Raw genomic sequence first — 12,460 nt, forward strand, 5'->3', positions numbered from 1 at the left:
TCTTATATTGATAGTTAAATTATTCCAATGTTTTGGGGCTCTGTATCTAAAGGTGTACTGTTTATTAACCTTTTTCCTTTAATTTTAAGTGACTTATTTTTTAAGGTTCAGTTCTATGAATTGCTTCATTTTTCCTTACATGGCACCAAAACAGATGGGAAGTGAGCTAACAAGTGACCAGCTAAGAAGGGCCCTCAAATTTCAGTCAGTTTCACTCCAGCCAGTTTCTTAAGTAGAAGCCAATTTTTGTTGTTAATTAAATCCATATATTGTATGAGAAACACAGATTGCTGGTCAAGTGTTGGCTCGTTTTGCATCTCATTATTATTTGAATGCTTATTAAGGAGAAAATGAATAATTAAGAGATCTGACTCTTAAATAGGCAGTCAATTAAAATTAAGAAGAAAGAGTTAATTAGCAGCAAAAACTCACTTATTAAGAAAAGGGATGGAATTAAAACCCACAGTGACAATAGAGCGCCAGGGCTAGAGTTAGAAACCCCTGGTCTAGGCCTCTTAAGCCTTTATGTGTGAGATTTTTAATAATTTAAGAAATTATTTATAAATTGCATTACATTGAAAGAATTACAACTAAACAACTGGATATGCAATGCAATATTTTGTTCAAATCAGATGCTACCTATCCTCCCCAACCCATCTGGAAAGTAAGAAATCAGAAGATTCAACATGTAGTATTCACTTAAAAAGGGATTACAAAAGTCATAAAAAGTTCAGAACGCTTAAATAATTAAGGACAATATTAATAGACGTTTTCAAGCAGGTCCTCCAATTTACAAAGAAAAGTTGGGGGTTGGTGGCAGGACTGGCACTCCAGCCACCATAAAAAACCAACACTGTTGCAATGTGGTGCTGAGGTGTCACCCGCTGCACTCTGGTCCCAATCCAGGTGGTTGTCATGTGGTGGGTGCGGCAACGTGCTATCAGTGTATGCTCCCAATCTCTCACTTGCTCTCTCTCTCTGCTAAATTGTAAAGAAGTTTGGAGCATTCCTCATAATGTCAATTTTATTTATTTATTTTTTTTAATTTTAAGTAAAATGGGACACCCTTTTCTCACTGTGGAGTAGGATTCTTCTGGTTAAGCAAGGTAAACTGATAGCAATGCAATATACAATAAGTTACTAATGAATTGTTCATTCAGCAAAGAAATAGCATGAGGTTTTACTATGAAAGATTAGCAAAATGATTATTCAAATAAGGTCCTGTAACATTCCTAAAACATGAGATTCATTGAGCAGGTGCCTAGCAACAGTAATCTGAGCTGAATTCTCCTAATTTGCTTTAAATGCATATGAAAGTAATGCACATGAATCAGTGATGTTGAGCATCATGTTACCTGCTTAAAGACTTTTTCTTCTTTTTCAATTCCTCAAATCTTTGGTTGAGTACGAAGATATGTGGTGATGGGATGCAATAACAATATCAAATAAAATTGGTGGCAAGGAGCAGTCCTGCCTTGTTCAATGTTCTAAAATGAAATAGTCAGTATTTATTTTATTTACAGGAAGTGAAGCTTGTTCTCTTCCTTTTGAGTTATTTACTACACTGAACACAAGCTGAAAGTTTGATAGTTCTTGTTTTATAGTTTCCCCTAGTAATGGAACCTTTTTTGTTTTAATCCAATTTACTAAATGTTTGGATAGAATCTTAACATCATTGTTCATTAAAGAAATTAGGTTTTTTGATTTTTATTCTAAAATGTTTTTGCTTTTCATTAGGAAAAACAGTAAATGATACCTGGCGTAGTTTAAATAGTTTCTATTAATGGATTTAATTAATTAATTTTTTTAATGAAACTATTCTTCATATTGATCTGGGCCTGTAGCTCTCCCACTTTTTTGGAGTTTTACAGGCTCCTAAATCTTGTTGAGTATTTTGATTGTAGAAAACAAAATCCATATATGAGAGGGGGACCCAAAAATTCCTAGAATTCTTGAAAAAAAACTTTTACTCTAAAACTTACAGCAATTCCCTTTTAGTCACCTTCAAAATACTCTCCTTGAGACGCAGTGCACTTGTTCTAGCACTTCTCCCATTCCTGTAAGCATTCCCTGTAACTCAACTTTTGTTACTGTGTCTAAAGCGTCCTGCATCTTTTCCTGGATTTCTGACACAGTAGCACATCTTCTTTCGTTAAGTCTCAATTTTTAATTTCAGGAACAAGATGAAGTCCTAGAAAGTGAGGTGTGGCGAATATGGGGGCAACAACATTGTTTTGGGTCAAAAAGCCACCAGTAAAATAAAAATAAAAAATCTACCCTTTAAATTTTTAAGTGATTTTGAATATCAACACTTGGGAAAGCTGTATTTACACATGCTGCCTAAGACAGGCCATTATCATTGATTAATGTTTAATGATTTGAGTTTATAATTTTACATTTCTTGTTCAGTTTCATATCGGAGCAGCTCAGAGAATTTCCTAGATTCCAATGACTAATGTGAAAATCATTAACAGAAAACAGAAGAAGGAAGGCCTCAATAAAAAGTGTAACTGAGGCACCATCATTTAATTGCTTCCAGCCTTTTAAAAATTGAAGGAATCTCAGAAATAGATATTTCAGCGATATACAATTAATGGAACTAGCCCTGAATGTACAGTAGGAATCAAAAGGGACATGCTATCAATTAAAGGATTTTTCTAAGATAATTTAATAATTGGTGCCCAGGAGAGAACAGCTTCCAGGATTTAGGGAATGAATAGCCAGTAAAAGCTAGAGTTGATGTAGAAATTCTCCATTCAGGTAAGAGGAAGCATGTAGGGTGCTACTCATTGTCATCTACATACTTACGCAAGCCTGCACGTCCCTTTTAGGAGTAAAGTGACATCCAGGTTTGCAGGAATAGAGGAATGGCCCCTAGGGTTTCAGAGGACACTGACCCTGAAAGTGCTCTATGGTGTCAGGCAGGAAGTAACATCCGAATTTAAGAACCCATCTGGTCATACCTCTCTTTCTGTATAATATACAGGGGTGAGCAAATGTAGTTTACAGTTGTTTGTATGGAAAAAGACTTGCAGGTTAAGATTATTGCAATAGCTTTATTAACTCAATGGTTCTGTTAACTCAAAAGAACGTCACAATGGCACAGTGCACTTAAGTTCAATCTCGTAAGTACTCAAATTGTCAGCCTTCATTATTTACACATTCTTGTAGTCTGCTTTCTCGTAAAAATAATAAGAGAAATAATACAAATAAATAATGCAGTAATTAATAAATAAATAATATAAAAATAAACTCTGCATTTTACATACTCACAACTGTAAACCTAATTTTGCCCACACCCTGTATATTTCAGGTCTCATATGACTCCCATAATCAACTGGCAATAGTGTATAAAGTGAATTAACAAAGTTAAAAAACAAACTGTGGTGTTTACAGACCCTAGAGAAAGTAAAGCTTCAGAAGAGAAGACAAATTCAGATTTTGCCTGACTTTAATCAATTGGCTGCCCTGCCCCTCCCTGACTATTGTACAACATTAATACAATACAATCAGTACAATATGTTGTGTATGGGTTTGGGAGAGTCTTAGTTGTCCAATGTCAAGAAGTGTAACCTGGTAAAAGTAAAAGCAGCACCAGATTCCATCACAAGACACCAAAAAGAAAGGTCTGGAAATCCTTAGTAATGGCTTAACATGATAATTGCATTGTGACCATTAAACTTATATAACAATAATATAATATGTTCAAGTAGCCTCAAAAATGTTAGACTTGTCTAAAATAACAATGTTCAGCTTGATGTCAATTCTGTTTTATGAGGTATCTTTTATAATAGAAAGCCGATCATCCCTGACTTTAAACCTTGTAGATAACAGCCTTTATGAAAGTAATTTTATTTATTCTGCATTTTATCATTTTAATATATGCTCTTTAAAATTAAAAATTTAATAGTTTTTTTGTAGATGGGAGTGATGAGAGATATACATTATATGTTAAAATATAACTGGGAGGCAGTGTAGAGACCTGAAGAAGGGCTAAATATAAGAAGTAAATGTTTGATCAGTGTGAAATGCAAGACAAAGCCTAGAGTTGGCAGAGTTGTATTAATATTTGCAGAATTTTCACTAATTAAGAACAATAAGTTATCACTCACCCACCTTTCCACTCTACTGATTCAGTTAATTAATGGCACCATTCGGAAAGTATAGTTAATTTTTCTGAATGACATCGTTCGAAAAATGAGAAAAAGCGTTATGTTTCTAAGTTACATCTCATAATAGCAACATATAGAGAAAAAAAAATTAGCCCAATACAATGTTCCTGGCAGACTACATATAACAGCAGAACGGAATGAGAGAGTGCTGTCATTGGATATTGTATGTATTGAAAAGCACTGTTGCAATTATCTGTGACACTAAAATACTGCTTTTTCTTTTTGTTTTATAGTTGCCTTTCCATTTCTTATTTCTCCTTTGATTTGGATTGTTCCAAACAAACGAAGGGACAACCTGAATAATTTCTTCATCAGTTTCATCAAGAACATTATCAAAGAGCGAGACAACCAGTCCCCCAATGAGGTGAGGATTTATCTTGTTGCAACAAAATGTGGCAATGTAATAGATAAAAATGTATACAATATATTTCACATTAATTTTTTTTTTGTTAAAATATAATTTCTGTCCAAAAATGCTCTGCGATTGTTGCAATCACTGACAATCACTCAGTTTAAAAAATGCAAGTAAAAAAAGAAATTAACCATTACTACAACAGGTAAAAAAGAATATGAATTTTTATTCCTTATCATTTTTTCCCTCCTCACTTTCTTTCTGGACCATCTTAGCCTTTAACCCTTTCAGTATGACTATATCATTTTCTTAGCATAATGATAGCATTAACACACACATAGTTCTGTATTAACAACCAAATTATTAGTTTATTTGATTTTTGCAGAGACGTAGAGACTTCCTTCAGCTAATGCTTGATGCCCGGAATAGCACTGAATGTGCCAGCCTTGAAAATTTTGATTTAGTTCACCACACTGATGACATATCTGGAGATGTTCAAACAACTACAGCATCAAAGAAAGTTCAAAAGACAACCCTGACTGAAAATGAAATTATGGGACAAGGATTCATTTTCCTGTTAGCTGGCTATGAAACTACTAGTAGCACACTGGCATTTGCTTGTTACATGTTGGCAATTTATCAAGATTGTCAGAAGATGGTAATAAAGGAGGTGGATGATTTTTTTAGCAGACACGTGAGTTTTTTACTGCTTTTCTTCTTTTCATGTACAGATTATAATGGTAAACCTTTTGCTAGTTTGATCTCTGATGTGTTTAAAGTGTTGCCATTATTTTTGTATTTCAAGAAGGTCTTCTAGATTTCTTGTAATGGATGCTTTAAAATGTCAATTGTATCTTTTAAAAAACTTAGGCAAACTCAAAAAGCACCCTTAGAAAAAAGTTGAATGGGGCCATTCTAAGACAACAATAATATATTTTACACTCTTCTAGATCTGAACATTCATCCAGCCATCAATATTCTGGAATTGTGTTTTTAAATAACATACACATATTTTTTAAAAATTCTACTCACTAAATAGTCATGAAAAAATTGAGTAAACCCTTCAGTTTTGACTGATACATATTCTAAATTGTTAGCTCCATGCCTCTCAGTTTAAAACCCCTTTTCTCCTTTTAACACATTTGTGTGGCTCCAAACCAGAATTACATATTGTAAAGTTCAATTTAATTTTTTAAAATAGTACCACTTTCAAAGATTGGCAAAAGAACAGCAAATTTTGCCTAGCTAAAAAAATGAGTACACCTTCCAAATATAATAGCCTAATAATAGAATACAAAATAGATTCAATAAACATTTATACAAGGTAATTACATTTCTTAAAATTCTTTCAGTCGGTTACAAACAAGGAAGAAGAAATAAAATTTTCAATACCTTGAAGACCATAAATATCTGTGAGGTACCACTGTCTTTGTGAAAAATCACTGTGTTGCAGACTGTCTGTAATTACAGTGGTATTCTGGGATGGTTTAACAGTGAGGACTACTACTGTTGATGTCATTTACTGTGATTTCTCTTTGGAAGGATAGAACAGTTACATTTTATTTATTTAACAGTAGCACAAAATTGCTCATTACACTGAAGGGTGAAAGACAAAAGGAACAGATTAGTTAGTGGCTGTAAGTAGAACAGGAGCATTCTTAGTTTAGACAAACATAAGAGAACAAACAATAATGTTCAATGAACAGCCACCCCGGCACTTTTAACAAGAGTTGCTTTCCCATTCTTTAAATATTGACATTGATAAGACATTCCTCACTGGCAGGCAGATCTTTCAAAATTGTAAAAGTCCTGCATCTAAAATGCATTTATTCTGTAAACTCTAAGCATTTTCCTATCTTGTGATTGTAGTGTATATTCAGATATACAAGCATTATTAAATTAGGTAAAGGTCACAAGAACATTAACACCTTTGTTGTAGTATCCGCTGCAGTAGTAGTAATATTGTTCTGTGTATAGAGGAATGTGAAATTGTCTGACATTCACATCCGAACAACATGTCACAAGTCAACAAAGTAACTTAAGAACTGAAGTAATATCATTGTACTTTCTAATTCTTGCCAACATTAGTGTAACATTTTACATTATGTCTATGGTAGTACAACAAATATTCTAAACCAATGGTGGCCAACTCTGCATGTATCCAACCTAGCTGCTTAATTAGAAACCAGTCCTCACAAATAATTTCATTTCTTGTTAGTGTATTAACTCTACCATGTGAGTTCATTCTTAAATCATAGTTTTTTTTCCCTTTTCAATGATACATATATCATCCGTGTGATTTGAAGCCTAAAATGTATGAGTCATTTTCAGCTCTTCACTTTCTCATCAGTTTTCTTCTGAATACACACAGGTGTAAATGGAGACACGCTAGATGTAAAACTGCTGGTTCCTTTGTCATTTGCATCTTATTATTGATAAGGAGCAGTTAAAATAATGAATACAGCTGTTTAAGACTAATGTAAGCATTTAAGGCTTCAAAATCTTATCAAGCGAGACAACTAAAATGAAACAGAAAAATGTCACTTAAGCAGTAAATGCTTCACCAGCAATGAATAATTTCTCATGAAGCAATTGGGTTGGAACAAAAACCTAAAGCTACTATGACCCTCCTGGACTGACATTGTTCATCCCTGATGTAAAGGATCTGAGTCTTAAATAGCAAATAAATTAAGTTAATTACTATCAAAACTAGTCACTAATTAAGAAAATAGAATGAAAACCTGTACCACTGTGGTTCTCATGAATCGTAGCTGGCCTCCCCTCCTCTAAGCTGTCTGAGAACCATCAAATCTACTGGAAATTGTTGGGGAGGGGGATTAAAGGATAATAGATCACTGTCTTTCCAGTGGTGATTATGATTGGTCATAAGTATATGTCAAAGCTGTGCATCAAAGACAGGAAGTATACTGCATATGCGACAGCTAATCTTTACGTATCTGTGGTAGATAGGGGGCGCTCTCACTCCCTTGAACCACTGTCCACGACTCCAGACACCAGGTAAAAGTCCTCAAGTTGACTTTATTTTTATGCCACAGTGCACAAAGCACACTCTCCACCACTATACTCGTATAAATCACTCGCAATACTACAATAAACAATCCTCCAGCTCCCAGACGCGTTGCCACCCTTCCACCCAGCTCAGAAGTGTTCCTAATCCCCAGTCCATGTGATTCTTAATCACTTCCGGGTTAGGTAAAAATTCTTTTCTTCATCCCGGAAGCCCGTCGCTCTTCCTATGACGAACTTCCGGGTCATAGGGCATGAAGAAATCTTTGGTCCTCCCTGCCGGCCATCCTCCACAGTATTCCCTCCCAGCGACGAATTATCATTCGGAGCGGCCTGCCCCGAGAGGGAAGTCTTTCTCCAAGATGACATCCTGGTTGAGCCTTGATTAATCCAAACATCTGGGTCCCTGGAGAACCTAGGGGGAATACTAGTCCACATTGACAGCTTGTCCCCCTCTCTCCAAGGACAGTGTTGCCAAATATGGCCCAACCTTCGGCACCCGTAACACTGCCTCTGTCCTTCTGGCATTCTCCCCCTGCGGGACTGAAAACAATAAGGAAATGTTAGGTCCGCCCCTTCTCTTAGTGGGAGAGAATCCCCTGCCACCTCTAATGGTGCTTTCTCTCTTTCTTTCTTGTCAGGAGACCCCCCGTTTTATTTTCGGGATCTCCTGCTTGATCTGGGGCTTGTCCACAGTCTGGGTCTCTATATTAAGTATTAAGACTGTCTGCACCCCTTTTGATTTACAAATTACCAGTGTTGGTGTCTTTAGGGCCGTCTCGCTCCGGGAGTCAGCACTGTCTAGCTGCCCCGGATCGGTTAACCCTTCCCCCGGCCACTCGGTTAATGTACCGGCCTCTCTTGTAGGGCACGTAGTGTTACTGGCACCCGCTATTTATTAAAAGCAGGCCTGGTTTACACTGCGTCCCTCTTGTTTTATATACGGTACGGGTTTCATATACCTGTACCGCCAAATCAAGATATACGGGAGGCTCTCCACCAAACCGCCGCACGTAATCCCTCAGCTTCTCCAATGGCGCTTTGGCTGCCGCTCCCAATTCCCCGCCGATCTTCTCAATGGTTGTCAGGACCTGTAAAAATCTCGCTAGGGCTCTATTAGTTTCTCGAGGTTCCGTAAGTCCATACGTTTAATTATTTCGACCAGCAGAAGACTTACTTCCTCTTCTGTCTTAACTGCCGGCCGGGAGCCAATGAGCACGCTTGCTTCTGGCACATGCTCTGATGGGTCTCGCGCAGGCTGCTGGGACATGGAGTCCTCTTTGGCCGTGGTTGAGGATCGGGTCGCTTTCTTCAGCGGACGGTGGTCTGTCTTATTTACTTTTACGACATCCCGAACAGCCATTTCCCGACCCTCCTTACCTTTTTGATTGGTGATCGGTGCTCCCCTCGCCTCCCCCTTCCCCTTTGGAAAGACCAAGTCCGTTCCTTCGGGCTTGAAGGCACAAACAGCGGGACACGGACCTCCTCCTTCCCAGAATGCACCGGGTTTGCTGTCATGTCCCTCGTCGGCTACCGTCACACGGAAGTCTTTTCCCCTGTGCTCAGATTCCGACAGGAGCGCGCTGTCGTCTCCAGGGCAGTCTTCTTTTCCCTGCGGAGCCTCCAGGTGATCTTCTCCGAGGTACATGCATGGGACAAAGTGAGTTATAACAAAAGGATTCTCTATAACGTTCCCAGCACGTACCTCAGAGCCGCTGAATCCTGGAGGTTTCTCTGGACTTGAAAGGCCGCTCCTTAACTCCTCCCGAGCGTCGGCCATTACACACAGGTCACTCCCGCTGGTGATATTGCTCTGCTTGCCCTTCCTCTTCCCCATTTTGGACTTGGCTTTCTTTATGGGTTCTGGCGATGCTGTGGTGATTCCTGATGCCGTTGTCTGTTCAGGGTTCGTTTCCCACAGAAATTTTTGTTTCAGGTCCTCTGCAAACGATGCTAGAGTATCCTGCCGGCTACGCCACTGTGGTAGATAGGGGGCACTCTCGCTCCCTTGAACTCCTGTCCACGACTCCAGACACCAGGTAAAAGTCCTCAAGTTGACTTTATTTTTATGCCACAGTGCACAAAGCACATTCTCCACCACTATACTCATATAAATCACTCACAATACTACAATAAACAATCCTCCAGCTCCCAGACGCGTTGCCACCCTTCCACCCAGCTCAGCTCGCCGTCTGGGAGCTCCCACAGTCCTTTTATATCTCCTGACCCCGAAGTGTTCCTAATCCCCAGTCCATGTGATTTTCAATCACTTCCGGGTCAGGTAAAAGTTCTTTTCTTCAACCCGGAAGCCCGTCACTCTTCCTATGACGAACTTCCGGGTCATAGGGCATGAAGAAATCTTCGGTCGTCCCTGCAGCTCCCTCTTGTGGCTCCCATAGCATCCAGCAGGGCTGTGCATAAAAACTCCATTGTCCATGATGCCCTGCTGGTCTTCTTGGGACCTCCATGCTGCAAGGAGGGCTCCACCTGGCGGCTTGGGGGTATTGGCCAGGATAAACGGCCGGTCATCCTCCACAGCATCATTATGCACAAGCTTCTGTGAGAGTGCACATGGATTGCTTGGTTGATAGGCAGTAAGACTTGAAGTTTGTACTAGGAAAATGTCTTCTTCAAAAAAGAATCATATGGTTGAATAAGTCCTATAAAAGTTGCAGAATGCTAGTAATATAAAACATATAAAAATATGAAGACTGTGGGTAACAGTTTTGACTCTGTTGAGTACAACATGTTTACTGAAGAACTATATTCTGTGCTTGATTTGTAAGTACTGCTTAGTATAACTTTGAAGTGTTGCGTTGTGTTTTTGTACAGTTCAAGTGTCATTGGTTTGGTTAGCAAGAGGGGCCAAACAGGCCATAACTCATAGGGTTACCATATCTGGACACTATCTACTGCACATTCTCAAAATGTTAGTTTTCTGAGCACTGCTCGTCCAGTTTCAACTTCTTAGCATACTGGTGAAGTACCGTTTCACATGAGGACCCTCATCTACCCCCATCCCTGGTTGAATGTCAATAAATCACACCATGCAAATGTTCACAGAGGACTGCTGCTCACTGGAATGTCACTGAATTACAGCAAGTTGCCACTCGCAGTTTAATTTGGGAAACTCCTGTTTCCCTTCAAAAGTCTTTGATTGAATGTCACTGGCCATGCAGACTTTTCTTGGGAGACCACTCTTCAATCTAATGTATTTGTATTGTGCTGCGTCATGCCACTAATTGCAGTTTCACGAGGGAATTCCCATCTCCCCTCATCCCAAATAAAATATTACTAAATCATCCATGAGAACTTTCGCAGATGACTGCTGTTCAATCGAAAGTCAGTGAATCACACCACACTGCTGCTCACAGTTTCATATGGGTAACTCCCCTTCCCCAACTTTGATTGAATGTTACTGTTTCACTCCACTGTTTCTGAGTATACCAGTTTTTGACTTGCATGCCAAAAATGTGCTGTTAAGGTTGATTGAACTGTGTTAATGGTTTGGGTGTAAGTGTATGCCCCCGGTACCGGAAGAACTGCTGTAAAAATGTTTGTATGTGCTTTGTTGTATGTGCTTAGATTGTTCCAGATGTGAAATGCAAGAAAAAAATCTAAATAAATAGGTATAAACACATTAAACCCTTGTAAGACAACTGCAACAGAAGGCAGGAGAAAATGTTTGAATTGCAGTAAAGTATAAGTAAAACTCTGTGTCTAGTGCTAAAACACAAATTTAGAAATGTTACAAGTACAAGATGTTGCTTGTTGCTTCAGGGTGATATATATAGTGTTGTGTGAGTTCCTGTCTTGTACTCCAAAACACAAGGCTGAGTCTCAGTACTTTAGCAAAAGCAACTTTATTCAGCTTGAAACAGCACGTTATTTATTGTAGTGGGATCTACCACTCTCCTATACGCAGACACAGCAATCAGGCAGGGTCATACTGGGTAATACTGTTCCCTGCAGTTATAATGTTCCTTGCATCATGCATCGACGGCATGTGCTCATAGCATGACCGCGATCTTTGCGGATTTGTTTTTGTAGCGAGCTGCCACAGTGGTGGGAGCCCACAGTTGCCCCAGCAACTGACAGGCTATCTTCCATAGACATGGCAACAGGATGCACTTCGGCATGTTGTTCCTTTGGGGGGAGCCCCAAAAGAGTTTAAAAACCTTACTATATATATATACTAGCAAAATACCCACGCTTCGCAGCAGAGAAGTAGTGTGTTAAAGAAGTTATGAAAAAGAAAAGGAAACATTTTAAAAATAACATAACATGATTGTCAATGTAATTGTTTTGTAACTGTTATGAGTGTTGCTGTCATATATATACACACACACACACATAAACATATATATACATATACACACATCTACATACTGTATACACATACATATATATATATCTACATACATACATATATATATCTACATACATATATATATCAACATATATACATATATATATATATACATACACACATATATATATATATATATATATATATATATATATATATATATATATACTGTGTATACTGTATACTAGTAGAATACCAGCAGATGGAGAAGTAGTGTGTTAAAGAAGTTATGAAAAAAGAAAAGGAAACATTTTAAAAATAACGTAAGATGATTGTTAATGTAATTGTTTTGTCACTGATATGAGTGTTGCTGTCATATATATAGACACAGACACACACACATACACAGACACACACACATACACATATATACAGTATATATACATATACATATATATGCATATATATACATATACATATATATATACATATACACATATATACATATGCATATATAGCAAAATACCCGCGCTTTGCAGCAGAGAAGTCGTGTGTTAAAGAAGAAATGAAAAAGAAAAGGAAACATTTTAATAATAATGC

At 38.0% G+C, this 12,460-nt stretch overlaps 1 protein-coding gene across 2 annotated transcripts in view; it reads left to right on the forward strand.

The window, feature by feature from the left end:
- tbxas1 (thromboxane A synthase 1 (platelet)) overlaps positions 1–12,460 on the forward strand; it is a 306,119-nt gene that overhangs the window by 207,760 nt on the left and 85,899 nt on the right. For both annotated transcript variants that reach the window (XM_039760829.1, XM_039760828.1), the window contains 2 exons: positions 4,406–4,536; positions 4,910–5,218. In XM_039760829.1, coding sequence (XP_039616763.1) covers positions 4,406–4,536; positions 4,910–5,218 — 440 coding nt within the window. The remainder of the gene's footprint in view (positions 1–4,405; positions 4,537–4,909; positions 5,219–12,460) is intronic.

This window comes from Polypterus senegalus, chromosome 8 (genome assembly GCF_016835505.1).
Source record: "Polypterus senegalus isolate Bchr_013 chromosome 8, ASM1683550v1, whole genome shotgun sequence".
NCBI lineage: Eukaryota > Metazoa > Chordata > Cladistia > Polypteriformes > Polypteridae > Polypterus > Polypterus senegalus.